This window comes from Schistocerca cancellata, chromosome 6 (genome assembly GCF_023864275.1).
Source record: "Schistocerca cancellata isolate TAMUIC-IGC-003103 chromosome 6, iqSchCanc2.1, whole genome shotgun sequence".
Lineage (NCBI taxonomy): Eukaryota > Metazoa > Arthropoda > Insecta > Orthoptera > Acrididae > Schistocerca > Schistocerca cancellata.
This window is the reverse complement of record NC_064631.1, coordinates 561207425-561226709: the sequence shown is the minus strand read 5'-3', so window position 1 is coordinate 561226709 and position 19285 is coordinate 561207425. Positions and strand designations below refer to the sequence as shown.

Sequence of the window (19285 nt, the reverse complement as noted above, 5' to 3'; positions counted from 1 at the left end):
TGCTGATACCCTTCTAGATTATATGAGCCAGAGGGCCTTTCAGTACAACTGCACTATTGCTGCAAGAAAAATTCAAACTGCCATGCAAAAAAATGTCGGTTCCTCTCAGAAGCAGACCATCATCACAGACTAATTTAAGAAATAACCATGCCTACAATGTCTATGAACAGAAATTTGATAAACTTTTGAACAAAGAACACATTTTCAAATCTCTCTACTATTCACGTTTTTCAATTTGTCAAACATCATCTGCCCCACATTATCCCAGATAATCGGGAGTGTGCTACACACAGTAGAAGAAAAATGTAATGTTTAAATAAGTTTAGCAATAACAACAAAAATTTACAAAGTGGTAACTGGGAGGTTGCTACAATTATGATATCTCAAACAGTGGAAAATCCAGGATGGAATGTAACAATATAGTCATATGATATATTTTGGATATCCTGTCTTATTTCCTGATACAGACACAAACAAGGACAGTCACAGTTTTGCCTTGGGTACTTCACTAAATTAACTACATTTTATGTCAATAACACACACATTCACAAAGATGACAATAGCCTGGGACTGAAATAACAATATGCACCACACTTAAGCACTTTTGGGTCAACCTGACTATATTCCGACATGAAGAGAAGACATTTACTATATACTCACAGATCTTAAGCCTGAATGCATGTATCGGACATCTTGCGATATGAAGCAACTCAGCTGCAGAAAGTTTTCTATGCTGTGACTTGGAGGTTCATCTTCGGACTCTGTACACTTCAATTCAACATTAAAGGTACCACCAAAGTACTGGTCTACCAGTGACCTGTAAATTGAACGATCAAATTAACAACTTAGCTTATTAACTTGACATCATTTGCAAACACACACACACACACACACACACACACACACACACACACACACACACACGTGCCAGGCTGAGCATGCATTACGAAAGATTGAGTGGACTGAGAAGGTAGTAGCTTCACATTGATTCAGTGAGGAAAGGAAGGAACAGGATAATGGGACGTGTATTAAAAGATTTGGGAATAATTTCAGGAGGAAGCAGTAGAGAGCAAAAATTGTAGGAATGGCAGATATCTGAACACATCCAACAAATAAATCAGGACATTTGGTTTAAGTGCTATCCTGAGAAGAAGAGATTAAGGCAGGAGGGTAAAACCATGTTGGCTGCATCATGCCACACTGAATGGTAACATAAAAATACAACTTGTGGAGACCAATTCTAAGAACAAAATATTTTAGTATTTCTGGTCAAGCCAGATTGCTGCGATACTGGTAGTTCCCATTAGGTAACAGCTTTTATTTTCCCCAGAGGATCAGGCAGGTTGCACTTCAGATATATTGTGAAATGTCAATGAAATGGTTGAATTGGAATACCAATAACATTTTATTAGAGTTATATAAAAATAAAATTCACTCACACAAAAGCAGGAGCATTGAGTTGTTCACAGGCATTTTGTGTGTGCCTGTTGACAACAACAGGGTTGCCACAAGTTTCCCCAAGTGAAACTTCCTGATATTTCCCTGATTTCCGGACAAGTGTTAGCATTTTTCCCAGACAAATTTTGAGAGCTCAAGGGTAAGCAAAGATGTAAGCTGACAAAAAAAAATTAAGGACTTCTGTATTTCTAAACATGTGAGCAGATATTTTAGGTACTAACATGTACATCTTTTGTAATGTGCTGTTATTAGACAGAGAAAGCAAGCCAAATGGTATATGTGCTTCATTAAGCCCATTGATGTTATTTTACTTCAGTAAAATGAAACATCTGTTGACAAAAACAGACAGTTCATTGGAGTCACAAGACAGATTTAAAATACCTTAACTGATTTCAGAAGTAGCCTCAGAAAAAAGTAGGCATCTTGAAAGAACTGTATAAGGCAGGAAACAGTTGTGTAAACCAACACTATAGGTGACCATCAATAAAATATTAGTTGTACTATGTTCGTTATTGTCGGTTATTACACACTGTGTTACATCTATTATTTCACAGGTGTAGTGTGATTTCTCTTTCGAGAAATATCTGAGTACATAGTGTACAAACTGCCAACGACTGACAACTGTCTTCTTCTTACTGTCCATATTTTCTAACATATAAACTACTTTTGAAGTGCCAAAATGTACTAGAACAAACAAAATGACACACTGTACAATGTTCTTGCGATAACACAGTCGCAATTCCTGAAATCCATCACCCGTGGCCTTTGGCCTGCTGAGGAGCAATGCAGTCTTAGGTCCAGGGATAAATCATGAAAATACGTTGCATTAGGTCACACACAAACAGACCTGGCCTGCGGGCAGATCGGTGAGACCAGATCTGATGGGCAGTGCCTGCACGCTAGTGGAACTGAATGGCTTCAGATCAGCAGGCCTGATCCATTACAGATACCCGCAGAAGCGGCTTGCAGTTTTGGCCCGTAGTGGAAGTCCACTCGCATGGCCAGCTATTCACAAGTGACAGAGAGCATGTTGATGAAACGAGAGCACAGTGATCAATCCATGCAACAGATACTTTGTTCAAATTTTCTGAGAATCAATAATAACTCACCATAAAGAAGATTGCTGAACCACAGATAGACCCGTAGAAAAGACAATCACATTCTCACAACTAAATTTTCAGCCATAGGTTTTGTCAGAAAACAAGAGCACATACACATTCACACAATCACTCAAACACAACTCGTGCACAGGATTGCCGTCTCCGGCCACTGCTTCTTCACTCTCTGAGAATCAAATCCAAATAAACCACTCCCCATGCCACCCTGCCTCTCGTCGGCAGCTGCTAGGCTAGCAGTAAGAAATGGTGACAACACTGACTGCAAGCTGAGGGGAGTGGTAGGATGGGGAAAAGCAAGAGTAATAAGGAGTACAGAAGTGACAAACATACTCAGCTGCATCCAGCCAGCGACAATGCCTGACACCTCAGTAAACAAACCATTTGATCTGCTGAGACAAAAAAAGAGTTTTTCCAGAGTCACCCCCCCCCCCCCCCCCAAGATTTCCCTGATGTGTCTGAAATCCCCTGGTTTCCAGAACCTGGGCGAACCTTGAACTGAACACTTCCATTTTTTTGTGAGTGGCCTCCTTTAATGCAAACTTATTTATATCCTGTCAGAAATTTCCTACAACAAAAATAAAATTCATATTTTTATATAAATGTAACATATAAAAGGTACAGTTCAGGTCCATTAACAAGATATACTAAACAAAAGAATAGCAACTTGAGTGGGAACATTTCATCATGTCATCAGAAAGTAATATTGCCCACCATTGAAAAACACCGTTTCTCTGTTTCTTCTGCCCTGTAGATAGTGCAGACGCAATCTTATAACTGCTGTGTGTGCTGCATAGAAAGAAGAGGATTCTGCAGATCTATGCACCCAAAACAAAAATCACAGATAACCAGCTGGGACTGTTAATACAATATTTGAACAGGTTTTTGATATAAATCAAGTTTATTTGATTAGAGACAAGAAACAACTGAACATTCAGTGGCATGAACACTGGAGAGTAATATAAATAATGTAAAAAAAGTAGTGTGTAAAAATTCAAACAAGCCCTACAATATATTTCATCACCCTCATGAAAAATTCTTCAGTGTTGGATCATGAAGCTTTGCCCTTTCTGCATTTTTTTTAAATTCTTCGGATAACAAAGCAGTTGTTCGCAAGGGAACAAGGACCCTAGCATGTACTTATTTTGCTGAATTTATGAATAGCCTGGAAAATTGTTTTACCCGTACATCTCAGAATCATTAATGTAAGTCCATGGTTCTATATTTCAAATTTAATAGAGAAGAAAATGTTACAAAAATTACCTCTAACGTAACTTTCTAAGGTAAAGAATACGGTGTACATGACAACTGAGTGCTAAATAATTTGCTACACAAGTCTTGAAACATTGCCTCAAAATGCTGGCAAAGTTATTACCTTACAAAGAGTGTGAAGATAAGACTATAAATCCAAATTTCTATATACATTTAATTTTTGTACTAATATTTGTGTATAATGTAACACATCACAGCTTGGGTTGGGTATCCTTAGTAACAGTCAGGAAACTGAATGGTTTTTATTTTGCTGTATTTATTGTTGTTTTATTATTATTTGATGCTGTTTTTTCTCCTAATAATGTGTATATGTTTAAATTGAAAATATTTAATATGATTTAACAATGGATAACGTTCTGTAAAAGCGAGAGTGCAGTAAATTTTGATGAACAATGAGTAGACAGCAGTTGGTTGGTTGTTGAGCAATATGCGAGCATAAATAGTGAGGTATAGCTGTAGATACATGGCCTGTTTAGCACTGTATTGTGGAATGAAGAAAAATTAGGGACAATATGTATTTAAATGTTATGCATATTGGATTAATTTTCCATGCAATGGTTTAAAGACTGTGATGACATGGGAACAGTACAGAGACACGTTTCTTACCAGGACAGTTTACAAAGCACAATGCAAACTGCCAAATTAAAACTGTATACAAAAACTACACATTTGAATGGTGGTTGCAAGTGCATTTACAAGCAGTGTTACAATTGTTTTGCATATTTGGCCACCAATGCTTCCACCAACAAGACCATAATATACACAACACTGATAAGCCAAAACATTATGACCACTACCTGCCGCGATGGATGCCACCTGGTGGCGTTGCAGGCACATGACGTGGTAACGAAAGTATACAGGTGGAACAGACACGGACATGCTATCACCCTAGTGAAGATGAGGGCATCAAGTGGGAAAATCCCTTGAGATAAGCAGCTTTGATAACGGACAGATTATTATTACACAGAGCCTGTGAATGAGTATCTTGGTGAAGTATGATTGGTGTCCCTGCCAAAAGAGCACAATGCCGGTGCATGCACAAGAGTTTTGGAGCACACCATCCATCGAACACTGATGAACATGGAGCTCCGTAGCTGACCACCCATGTGTGTTTACATGTCAACCCACTTATATTGTCAATTACGATTGCAGTTTGCACGAGACCATCACAGTAATTGAAGACATGATCACAGCTGCAAACGATCTGTACTCCCATGCTTGATGTCTTCCCCAAATGCAATGTCCTCTTTCAGCAGAATAACTGTTCATTTCTCGGAGTCATAAACTTACTACAGTGCTTTGAGGAGCATTATAGTGAACTCACACTGATGTCTCAGCAACCAAATTCACCTGGTGTAAATCCTATGGAACCAATTTGCATTTTTGTAGGGCGCCATTACTGCGTACACGAATAAGCAACACATTATGTATGTGAATTACATGACTTGTACGTAGACATCTAATGCCACATACCTCCACAAACCTACCAGCAAACTGCCAGAACCCTGCTTTGCAGAATCAGTGATTATTTCATTCCAAAGATGGACAAAAAAGATATTAAGTAGATGGTCATAATGTTTTGGTTCATCAGTGTACATCTTTTACTGCACCTTCACACTAACTACCTATTTCAAGAGGAAAGCTGCAGCAGCATTATTTAACAATGATTACAATCACTGAAATATGTCTGTGTGCTGCCAATACACGACTATTACTAAGCTAAGTTTCTTTCTCTGAATATTGTAATGGTTTAGCAACTCTCCTCTAACAATTATACCTATATTTTTAAATGATTTATTCAATGAAACTTAACTTTGCTTTGATGAGTTCATACATGGATTTCCTCATAGTTGTTATTCACCGAACATAACTTTCCGACACATTCCTTTAAATAACACTTCCAACAATTTCAAGCACTGAACTAAAACTGAATCCGCTGTGTAATGCTTTTCATAGTAAAATGTTACTGCAAATGTTTTTGTTGAAATCTATTAGCATTTGCATTACACATTCCAGATTTCTTACAATAATAAGAAATATTCTACTTTATTTTTTTTAAATTTTATGTTATGTCTCATTATATGTAAATTGGCATTAGCCATCTTTATACATGTCGCTCTTTCTTTGGCATGTTTAGTGAAATTTTGCAGTGGATTATGCAATATCTTATTCAAGGTGCTACTGAAGTATGCATATTGTAAAGTGGGCGACATTAAACCAGTTAGCTTTAACCAATCACAGCACATTAGCTAGACTTATTGGTAATGTTTAAACAGGGGGAAAACTTTAAACTGGTTAATTTTGTCCTGAATAAAGTTTGTTTACCTGTAAGAACATGTCATATTGCACTATTCCAGAGTCATCAAGGGAATGTGCCAGCTATATTGATGAACATTAATAATTATTCTGCTACAAGTGAAGCACTATTTGGTAAATTCTAAGCACTGTCATATTCTGAAAAGTTTTTGCATTTCTTCCAGCATAAACTACAACTGACTTTTTACTTGTTTCATTAGTAAGCAATTAGGTTTGTTCCACATTCTTTAACAATATTTCCTGTATTTTACTTTTATTTAAGAGATCAATTAAAATTTTGATGGATTTTTGCATGAACACGGTCACTACTGACAAGAAAATTAATAGGGGTTGTGATCCTGATTTACTGTAAGTGAACTGTAGGCCAGGAATGAGTAGGAACTAGTTTTGTCATCTGATAAGGTACAGTAGATATAGTTAACATTCCTGTTCAAAGTAGTGTGTGTTGATACCTCACAGTGAAAGCGTGGACAGTGATCATGGGAAACACTTTCACAGGCATGTCTGATAGGCTGCTGTTAATCAAATCAAATTTATTGATGACGAGGAGGATAAATCAGCAGCAGTACAGTTGGAAACAATCAGGGAATGCACAAACAAGACGTAGAAGATGATTAAGTCAATTGTATGCACATTACGGCAAAAGGGAATGGTGCAAAGTGATGTGGGATTCAAGCAGTTATACAGAAGAAGAAGAAGAAGAAAAAGAAGAAGAAAAGTTCACACATTAAATATTTCACTGATGATATAGACATATGCCTTGTTATGCAGCAAGTTCCGTGATATGAATAATACAAAGAAATACCAACTTTGCAAAAACACTGCAGCTGCTTTTAGTGCAGAGATCTGGACTTCTCTGACAGAAATTTTTCTTTCTATAAGATTTGGTTTTAAAAAGCACCAGAATAAATGAGTCATTGTGTGTGAATGAGACAAATTATCATCATCATCATCATCATCATCATCATCATCATCTAAGACTGATTATGCCTTTCAGCGTTCAGTATGGAGCATAGCCCCCCTTATACAATTCCTCCATGATCCCCTATTCAGTGCTAACATTGGTGCCTCTTCTGATGTTAAACCTATTACTTCAAAATCATTATTAACCGGATCCAGGTACCTTCTCCTCGGTCTGCCCCGACTCCTCCTACCCTCTACTGCTGAATCCATGAGTCTCTTGAGTAACCTTACTTCTCCCATGCGTGTAACATGACCCCACCATCTAAGCCTGTTCGCCCTGACTGCTGCATCTATAGAGTTGATTCCCAGATTTTCTTTGATTTCCTCATTGTGGACACCCTCCTGCCATTGTTCCCATCTACTAGTACCTGCAATCATCCTAGCTACTTTCGTACCCATAACCTCAACCTTGTTGATAAGGTAACCTGAATCCACCCAGCTTTCGCTCCCATACAACAAAGTTGGTCGAAAGATTGAACGGTGCACAGATAACTTAGTCTTGGTACTGACTTCCTTCTTGCAGAAGAGAGTAGATCGTAGCTGAGCGCTCACTGCATTAGCTTTGCTACAACTCGCTTCCAGTTCTTTCACTATGTTGCCATCCTGTGAGAATATGCATCCTAAGTACTTGAAACCGTCCACCTGTTCTAACTTTGTTCCTCCTATTTGGCACTCATTCTGTTTATATTTCTTTCCCACTGACATTACTTTCGTTTTGGAGATGCTAATCTTCATACCATAGTCCTTACATTTCTGATCTAGCTCTGAAATATTACTTTGCAAACTTTCAATCGAATCTGCCATCACAACTAAGTCATCCGCATATGCAAGACTGCTTATTTTGTGTTCACATATCTTAATCTCACCCAGCCAGTTTATTGTTTTCAACAAATGATCCATAAATAATATGAACAACAGTGGAGACAGGTTGCAGCCTTGTCTTACCCCTGAAACTACTCTGAACCATGAATTCAATTTACCGTCAACTCTAACTGCTGCCTGACTATCCATGTAAAGACCTTTAATTGCTTGCAAAAGTTTGCCTCCTATTCCATAATCTTGTAGAACAGACAGTAACTTCCTCCTAGGAAACCGGTCATATGCCTTTTCTAGATCTATAAAGCACAGATACAATTTCCTGTTCCACTCGTAACACTTCTCCATTATTTGCCGTAAGCTAAAGATCTGGTCCTGACAACCTCTAAGAGGCCTAAACCCACACTGATTTTCATCCAATTGGTCCTCAACTAATACTCGCACTTTCCTTTCAACAATACCTGAGAAGATTTTACCCACAATGCTGATTAAAGAGATACCTCTGTAGTTGTTAAAATCTTTTCTGTTTCCACGTTTAAAGATTGGTGTGATTACTGCTTTTGTCCAGTCTGATGGAACCTGTCCCAACTCCCAGGCCATTTCAATTATCCTGTGTAGCCATTTAAGACCTGACATTCCACTGTATTTGATGAGTTCCGACTTAATTTCATCCACCCCAGCCGCATTATTGCACTGCAATCTATTGACCATTTTCTCCACTTCCTCAAATGTGATCCTATTTCTATCATCATTCCTATCCCATTCTACAATGAAATCTGAAACATTACTGATCGCATTTTCACCTACATTGAGCAACTCTTCAAAATATTCCCTCCATCTGCCCAAGGCATCCACAGGATTCACCAGCAGTTTTCCTGACCTGTCCAAAATACTTGTCATTTCCTTCTTACCTCCCTTTCGAAGACGGCTAATTACACTCCAGAATGGTTTTCTGGCAGCTTGACCCATAGTTGCTCTGATTGTTGCCAGCATCATATTTAAAGTACCAGGGAAGCAGGTTGCTAGCCTTACTTGCCCCGAGTCCCATTGGGTTTTACCCCTAACGGCTGAGGGACTAACCGGTGGATTTGGTAGTCTTTGCCGTATGAGCACAAAGGTGACCACGACTCAGAATATGTTCGAGATGCCCAGCCTTATTCCAAAGTAACTGGTATCCCGACTGTCGGGACCACTTACTTGGCCACTCATATGTTGCCCGTGGTTCATGAACTAGGACATGACTACAGGAACCCACACCATGAGACAAATTAGTTTCAGAAAATGTGTACAACATTGGATTAATTAATAAATGAAGCATGAGAAAGTGAATACTGCTTTATTCTGATGAAACAAGGATTCACAGAAATTACACTGTAAATAAAAGTTGTCACAATGATAGTGTGCAAGAAGTACTTTCAACAACTAGTGTCAGTCAATGTTCAACTGTTGTGCTGCACCAAGCATTGGCGCATAGATGTTTAGTGTGCGACAGTGCTTCACTTGCAAAAATGCTGGGGTGTTTACTGACAACACCCCTTCTCTGTGTTTCTTGTGGATAAGCACAACTGTACGGCCATCGTAGCCAGGTCTTCACTTCACTTTACTGGGTGAAACTTGATGTCTTGTTTGTAAAGGAAGGAAGCCGTCTCTGGAGGTACTCACAGTAATGAAAGGTGATAAAAAAATGTTTGTTCCTGTACAAGCCAATTGTTCGGATGGACAAAGCTGGTACATTAAGGCATTAATTTCAACACAGACCTCAATGATAAGTAGCTTCTCTTCTTATAGTGATATCTGAGTCATGTAAATCTATGTAACATCAACAAAAAAAGCTAAATGCACTACCCATTTATCATAATCCAATGATGGATATCTCTTTCCCTTCATTTCCACAAATATTTTCCTCCTTCCATAATTGCAAAGAATATGCCTGGAACATTGTGTGTGCTTTGCCATATATACAGCACAATGGCAATGTATGTCACAATAGATGCTTCCAAGACTTGCTGAGTGTATTAACTGTTTGCCATCAACACTGCAATGCAATAAAAACTCTTGTAACACACCAGAATCTTGATGAAATGGCAAAATTACCATACAAGCGGCATTTCACAAGCATCTGCACATTAATTTGGTACACATTTCACCATGTATTTCTGCAGCTTCATCATGTGAACCATCATTGTTTAAACAAGGGAAGATTTAGTAGCAATAAACTTGGTTTAACTCTCATGCTGTGCTTCTGTTGTTACAAACTTCCCAGAACCAGTGCTTACTTTCAGCTCATCCAAATGAGTTTTCTTTCAAACCACCACATATCAATGAACTAAATGAGATGTATGGTATGAGATTTCAGAGGCACTATACATTACTGCAAGGAGGAGCTAAGAGGGCTGTCTCTCACATATGAGACATACAAGTTGAACTAAACCGACCACAAATACGGCTGGAGTTTGACAATTTGCAAAACTGGTATTACTTACAAATGAAGCCTCTGTCTACATGTTTAAGAAAAGCAAACAACATCTTAATTTTTTAATACTAGTAAATTTATATTTCAAAATAAATTTGCACATACTTGCAACATAGAACACATCAAAATAGGATTTTTAAATGTATTCACCATTCTGTCTGTTAAAAATAATGCAATAAACACTTCTGACATCAATGACAAGCTCCAATAATGTAACCATAAAAACGTATTTATAATATAAACAAAAACGACTGATCCCAAAATCATTCCATTGATGCAAATAGTGTTGTGGGATGAAAAAAATACAACAAACTCAAAAAATAGGTTTCAACATTTTCTTTGGAAACTAATAAAAGAAGACAGTAAGTGTATATTACAAAAGTAACTAAAGAAAGACATTTACTCTACGTCCTAAGCTGAGAAAAAGATCTGAGGTGTGGTGTATGACAAGGGAATTGAATGAAATTCAGTCATCAAAAATAAATTTAAAAAAAATATATGCACAAATACTTAAAGGCAAGGTTGACATCCATGACTGGAAACAATATGAAAATGAAAAGAACAAGAGGAGGAATGTCAGTAAAAAAGAAGTAGCAGGACAGAGGGGAAAGTAATGAGGAAGCAGACTGACACAAGATAGAGTATTAGGTAGTAATGGAACATGCTGTCAGAAAGAAATCAATTATGAAAGGCAGCGTAATACCGGAGGACTGAAGGTATCTATTTTTAAAAGTTCTGCAGGATACATCTACATATGTAGTAGGCTGTATGGACTACTTTACGCACGTTGGTTTAATGAGAACTTATAGTTGTTCCTAAAGTGAAATGTTTCACAAAGAAGAGATAGAATCTCAATAAGCCCAGATGTGAGTGGTATAAGCATTTATTGTGTCAAAGAGTTCCACGCATCATAGGAAATCCTAATGACTCAAGTCTCATATGGTTTAACACTGCTAAGGTGAAAAGCCTTTGACAATCCCTCACTTAAACTGGATTTTCCCACATATTTCTTGGGCTGTACTAGCAAACAACTTGTCTTAAACCACACAGATTTAAAAGTGTATGATGGAGTTTTCTGCTGAAATATATTTTAATGAGCTAGGTTTTACTGGTAGTTTACTGGAAGAAACATTACTTAGCGGAGAAGTAAGTCACATTTAGGTCAGTGAAAGTGTACAGCAATCTTTAAAAAACTTAATGTCCTTCCTGTCGTACGAAAGATTACTGTTTACTGACATTTTGTTTTTCCTCAGTGGTCAACTTGCTTGTCAGTGGACATATTAAGATAGGTACACTGAATGGCCATTTTATTTGCTGCACCTGGCACCTCTTTATCTTTACTTCGGCAAAATTATCACACAACTTCAACCAGGTACACTGGCATATCTCTGATTAAGAGTGTATGCCACATCAGAGTAAGTTACAGTGGACATTCTCCAGTGGATATACAAGAAATCAGTTTCAGTTGAGATGTCTGCCACATTAACAAAGGATATTCCTGGATGGAATGATACATAAAATATGGTAAAGGCAACTATTCACCTATAGTGGGGCCAATGTGTTGAGAACAGAAACACATTAACAGAAAACAGTATTCGCATCAGATTTAGAGCTCTTGCTCTTTTGCAAGTAGTTACATTCGCACGCCAACCACACAGACGCCTAAGCATACATTCACGAAGAGAAGTCCCCAACGATGGGATGGACTTTTTGAAATCAAAGATACGGTGATGTAGGTTAAGATGCCAAGTATCACATCATGCTGCCATTCGCCCTGGCGGCCCTCGTTTCCAAGTAACTGACGAAAAAAGTTTAGGAATTTTGCATAGTGCTCTATAGCATTTAAAAAGTTGTATTACATAGACTGATTATATGGTATAATGAATACAGTAAGGGCTTCACATGCAGGAGATGGAGGGTTTGAATCTCATCAGGTGCATTAATTTTTGTTTATTTTTAAATCTTTATCAAAATCACTCTGATCACTATTTTTATTCTATTAATTGGTTCAAATGTAATTTTTTTACTTCTCTTCCTTTGTAACATCAGTTTAATCACCATATGAACTTTTTCATTTATTTAATTTTCCTTTGTATTATTCTTTTTCCACTCAGAATTTTTGTTAGTGTGAATTTAATTATATTTATCTACTACAACATTCAATCTATCGATTAAAAAACAAAAGACAAAATAAACTATTTCTACCTCCTGTGCAATAGTATGAAAAATGTATTTTTCATTACAAAATGTGCAATTTTTTTGCATGGTAATCGGCACATAAACATAAATGATGTCACAAAGGAATGGAAATAAAAAAGCACATTTAAATCAATCAACTGAATAAAAATTACGATCAAAGTCATTTCTATAAAGATTTAAAAATAAAAAAATTAATGCATGTGATCAGATTCGAACTCATAATCTCCTGCATGTGAAGCCCTTACCCTACCTGTTACACCATGCAACCAGTCAATGTAATGTAACTTTTTTAACGCTACTTTGATTCAAACAAAGTTCTAACAAAATTCTGAATTTTTTTCGTTAATTAATCACAAATGACAGCCCACCATGGTGAATGGCTGCAGTGTGTGATACTTGGGATCTTAAATTACATGACCATACACATGGTTTCAGAAAGTCGATTCCACTGCTACGGACCTCTCCTTACATCTGTTTCTATGGGTTGCGTGTGTGTGTGAATTTATGTACCTTTACTACAAAAAGAGCAAGAGATGAAAAACTAGTGCGACTACTGTTTTCTGTTACACAAGTTCACGTTCCATACATCAGTCTGCTACAGATGAATGGTCGTATTTCCCTTATTTTACATACATTACCAAAGGCAAAGAAGGGAAAGCAGAAAGATGGAAGGAGTATATAGAGGGTCTATACAAGGGCGATGTACTTGAGGACAATATTATGGAAATGGGAGAGGAAGTAGATGAAGATGAAATGGGAAATATGATACTGCGTGAAGAGTTTGACAGAGCACTTAAAGACCTGAGTTGGAATAAGGCCCCTGGAGTAGACAACATTCCATTGGAACTACTGACGGCCTTGGGAGAGCCAGTCCTGTCAAAACTCTACCATCTGGTGAGCAAGATGTACGAGACAGGCGAAAAACCCTCAGACTTCAAGAAGAATATAATAATTCCAATCCCAAAGAAAGCAGGTGTTGACAGATGTGAAAATTACCGAACTATCAGTTTAATAAGTCACAGCTGCAAAATACTAACGCGAATTTTTTACAGACGAATGGAAAAACTGGTAGAAGCCGACCTCGGCGAAGATCAGTTTGGATTCCACAGAAATATTGGAACACGTGAGGCAATACTGACCCTACAACTTATCTTAGAAAATAGATTAAGGAAAAGCAAACCTACATTTCTAGCATTTGTAGACTTAGAGAAAGCTTTTGACAATGTTGACTGGAATACTCTCTTTCAAATTCTAAAGGTGGCAGGGGTAAAATACAGGGAGCGAAAGGCTATTTACAATTTGTACAGAAACCAGATAGCAGTTAAAAGAGTCGAGGGACATGAAAGGGAAGCAGTGGTTGGGAAGGGAGTGCGACAGGGTTGTAGCCTCTCCCCCATGTTATTCAATCTGTATATTAAGCAAGCGGTAAAGGAAACAAGAAAAATTCGGAGTAGGTATTAAAATCCATGGAGAAGAAATAAAAACTTTGAGGTTTGCCGATGACATTGTAATTCTGTCAGAGACAGCAAAGGACTTGGAAGAGCAGTTGAATGGAATGGACAATGTCTTGAAAGGAGGATATAAGATGAACATCAACAGAATCAAAACGAGGATAATGGAATGTAGTCGAATTAAGTCGGGTGATGCTGAGGGAATTAGATTAGGAAATGAGACAGTTAAAGTAGTAAAGAGTTCTGCTATTTGGGGAGAAAAATAACTGATGATGGTCGAAGTAGAGAGGATATAAAATGTAGACGGGCAATGGCAAGGAAAGCATTTCTGAAGAAGAGAAATTTGTTAACATCGTGTATAGATTTAAATGTCAGGAAGTCGTTTCTGAAAGTATTTGTATGGAGTGTAGCCATGTATGGAAGTGAAACATGGACGATAAATAGTTTGGACAAGAAGAGAATAGAAGCTTTCGAAATGTGGCGCTACAGAAGAATGCTGAAGATTAGATGGGTAGATCACATAACTAATGAGGAAGTATTGAATAGGATTGGGGAGAAGAGAAGTTTGTGGCACAACTTGAACAGAAGAAGGGATCGGTTGGTAGGACATGTTCTGAGGCATCAAGGGATCACCAATTTAGTATTGGAGGGCAGCGTGGAGGGTAAAAATCATAGGGGGAGACCAAGAGATGAATACACTAAGCAGATTCAGAAGGATGTAGGTTGCAGTAGTTACTGGGAGATGAAGAAGCTTGCACAGGATAGAGTAGCATGGAGAGCTGCATCAAACCAGCCTCAGGACTGAAGACCACAACAACAACCAAAGGAAATCACTGAACTTCTGGAAATTTTATGTTGTTGTTGTCGTCTTCAGTTTCTTTTATCTTTATATGTATGACATTATTGTACTGAAGAAGAAACATTATTGTGGAAATAAATATCTAGTTACAAAATTAACAGTACAAATGTTGTCTTTCTATCCAGAGTCATACATGAAATGGGTGACTCATGTATTAAGCACTGATTGTTCACTGATGAACAGTACACTGAAAGAACAATGGATGTAAGTATCTCTTTGGAATTACTGTCATCATTTTACAGTTAACTCACTTGAAAGTAGAAGTTTGGCCTTCAGCTGTCTTTGGTGGTAGCTTCTGCTGCAACATTCTCACCATTTCTGTCCAACACTCATTAGCATCTTGTTGAGTAAAGCCCCCATGTTCACTTTTCTCAGCAAACCGAGGAAAAGCCATGTGTAACACTTCCAACAATAGTATAGGAGGAATAGTGGCTCCCTTCTCCATTGACTCATACAAATCTCTAAGAGCTGCAGTAATTGACTGCGCAGGAATCATTTCCCCAGATAATGTCACACCTGTTGGAAATTAATAATATGATTCTGACAGAGCAATGACATACACTATTACACTGTTAACATCTCGCACATTTTCCTATGTAAAGGACCACATATAAACCTCTTAGAAATACATGGGTGCAGTACAATATCTCTCAACATCCCAAGGTTCCTTTACAGAGAGAAAATACAATTTTAGGCAAGCAACTACTCACTAACTCTGAATTTGACTTTGTAAGACATGTATAACTAACACTAAACATATGTTGCTTGGCACCTCAATAGATAGGCATCAGACAATAAATCAAAAAGTTTGAAGTTTAATCACCTATTATTAATCTTACAATGAACAAGTAGCTAGTTCTTGGATCAAAAGGCAATGAATGCATTAACTTTTCCAACAAAAATACACACAGCACTGTGGTGCTCAAATTAAACAATGTTCTAGACTGGTTTACTTTGTCAGGTTTGCAAAAATTCAAATTTCCATCCAACTTTGAAGCATACAGAACCAGAAATATGGTACATAATGTTATGATGGTGAGCACACCTAGATTTAAGTCTCAGATACGCTTAGAAAGAATATGCAAGATTAAGAAACTTTTGCTGAGTGAAAAGAGTTGTCATAGTTATTAATGTTAATGTACCTTGTACTTTTAGCATTTGTTTTTCTCAGTTCAGTTACCACTGATCTGAACAGAGCTATTAAGGATTTGAAGTCTCATGTAAATTCACCTTTAGGGTAAAGCAATAGTTTATTTGTTTAAGAAGAGTGACTTCGTAATCCTACAATTATAGTATGGTTTTTCATAAATAAAGTTGTAACTATCCCTGGGACTTGTTTGTAAGCACTGGAATTTTGTTATCTAAAATAAAATGATATAATGAACACATTTTGTTTCCATTCAAATTATTCTGCGTAAGAAACAGGAGAGAAAACAAACTATTTTACCATTTATTAAAAATATTCTCTCAACCTTTAAGTTTTGAATGAGTCATCAACAAAATTTGGAATAAGAAAGGGTGGCATTGTGAAGTGTACAATTACTTTTCACTTGGCAAGTTTTCAAAGGAGACACTATTCAGGCAAAATGAACTGGCATGTGTCCAGATGGGTCTCCTTATATCATGTTCCATTTGTAAAGATTAGTGATGCATGATAGGGAAATATGGACTGCACATAACAGTAAATTTCTAGAGCCTCCCATCTTCTTAGCTACACTGAAACACACCGTATGCTGCCACAACCTTGAATTTCTGTGGCCTGCTAGTACACTTTTCTATCTTCCATAAATTCAGCACAACATTTTCAAACAGAATCTACACTTCAAAAGGTTATTTAACAAACATATAAGTGTAAAGAGGTAACTTTGATTGGGCCACTGTTCAAGTATCTTTGAATTCTAATCCTGCCATTCCAGTACGTAAATGACTAATGGTATTTTTAGTTAATAACACGGACTCCTTCAACAGCACCTACTGCATGTACATCACACAGAAAAATGATTTTCACTTCCACAAAACTTAATCATCGCTATACAGAATGGAACAACCTATTCTGTAGGTTTCCTATTTCATAAGTTTCCTGCAAAACAGAAAAAAACTGAGTTATGAGTCCAAGATTTTTAAATCCAAGTTGAAAGGCTTCCTTGGGTCGCACACCATTTATCCTACACATAACTTCATTACAGTAGTTTTGATCCTTACACCACAAATGGAACTCTGTTTTTTATTTTCTTATCATGTTTTTGGTTATGAAACAGTGACATATTCAAAATCCAAGTAGCTTTGATACTCACAGCCTCTCACAATTTGATGAATTAAATAAAAAATTACGTTAAATTAGCTTTACAATGAAACAACCAGTCTTGTGTGGCTTGTGTTTTTACTCCACAACAGTTAAGAGACTGTAAGTCAAACACTGTACCTTATTACTACAGCTGAGATAGAAAGTCCTCATAATAGTTGCACATTATATTATAATGTGCAGATACATTAACAATGGAAAGGCATGGCAGAGAGAGAGAGAGAATTACTACTAAAATTCTAGTAAATTTTTGTGATACACTTACGACCAAATGGAGGAGACACTTTGTATGAAGACGTGCTGTTCAGGTCACAACATTCCACCATAAAATATTTACACCAGTACACTGATGATGTTTTCGTGAATACACATTTATAGATAAGAAAATTGTAAATGACAGGGAATTCACTACGACTTATGACAGGTCAACTACTCAATATGTATAGTGTGTCTTTCTAAGAGTTGTCAGGTGCATATTCTCTTATGTTTCAGCAGATATTTGCAATTTTGGTTTTGCACTGTGTATCAGGAGTCACCCCAAACAAATAGTACTCATCAAGTCTTTTATGCAACCCCCAGTGTCGATGGAAAACATTGGTTTGTTTCCTGTAATGAACAACATTATTTTTAAAGAGGAACTGTACTTGCCTATTCAATACAGTTGTCCCCAATTAGTCTAAAGCGACATTTCTTTTATCAATGTGTATTAAATGTGACAGTACATCATGAAGAGTAACCAGCATCCAGCAACAACTCAACAGTGCTGCATGCTTGGTGGTAGCAGTCAGTGCGTGCCAGAGCATTGCTATTGCTATTGGAGTACTAATTATTCTTCGTGTTTTATTGTCTCTGTTAATACATATTGATAAACAATTGTTGCACTAGATTAATATGGGACTGTTCTATTACATGAGTATGTAAAATTCCACTTTAAAAATCATTTTGTTCATAGTGGGAAATAAACTGAAGTTTTCCACTGACACTGGGCATTGCATAAAAGATTAGATGAACGCTATTTGTTTGGGCTGACTCCAGCTACACAATGCAAAAATGAAATCACAAATATCTGCTGAAACAAAAGAGAAAATGCACCTAATGACTCTTAGAGAGACCATTGTCCTGAGCCTCATGTTTGTAATTTCTTAAACTATTTATGATTATCTTTGTATTTTTAACTTTGACGATTTGACAAAAATACTAAAAGATACCTACCTATTAAGATACTAAAAAATACCTATTAAGATGGTATGGGCATGTTAAGAGGATGCATGGGCAGAGACACCCCAGAATTATCGAAGAACTAAAGATGGATGGAAAAAGACCTAGAGGGCGCCCAAGAACACGATGGAAAAGGGGAGTGAGAATATCTGTGGAAAGGAGAGGTGTGACCTGGCATCAAGTGGAGGAAGAAAAGCGGTGGGAGGACCAAACCAAATGGAGAGGGCTCGTCAGCACCCAGACCCGACAGTGGCTGGAGTGGGATCCAGATATAAATAGATAGACTAAAAGAAGAATGAAGCAGGAAAAATATGAGCATATCCAAGTTACCATCTACCATGTGATTCACTTATTAACTCAGTTTCAACAAAAACATTGATTACTACATTGTTAATTTAAATTATTCAATTGCAAAGATACAGTAAAAGCGTATGTATTGTTAGCACTTCTTGTAAGAATACTTTCAGTGCAGGTTCACTAGAATTCTCTCATGTCAGATGATGGGTTAGTTATCCCTGAGAATGTGTGCATGTTTAAATAGTGCTCCAACATGTAGTAACAGTAGTAGTAGTAGTAGTAGTAGTAGTAGTTGTTGTTGTTGTTGTTGTTGTTGCCGTAGTTGTCAACTACCACAGAACTACAATTTCAGCATACGATGGAAAGCTTAGCGAAGAAGATACTTCCAACATCATTAGACTGAAGTGTAATACTTACAACTAATCCTTACATTAGTTTAGTTGAGAGCAGAGATGTCATTGCACGCTGCCAACCCATGCTATTCCATCTCGTACAGGATGGCCTGCATAGCACAAGTATGCTCAATCTGGCCTGGGTTGCCGAGGC

General features: G+C 37.3%; 1 protein-coding gene across 1 annotated transcript in view; it reads right to left on the bottom strand.

Moving 5' to 3' along the window:
- The window catches only part of LOC126088427 (ubiquitin carboxyl-terminal hydrolase 14), a 125164-nt gene that overhangs the window by 45152 nt on the left and 60727 nt on the right, over positions 1-19285 (bottom strand). The window contains 2 exon segments of the mRNA XM_049906571.1: positions 661-817; positions 15174-15438. Coding sequence (XP_049762528.1) covers positions 661-817; positions 15174-15438 — 422 coding nt within the window.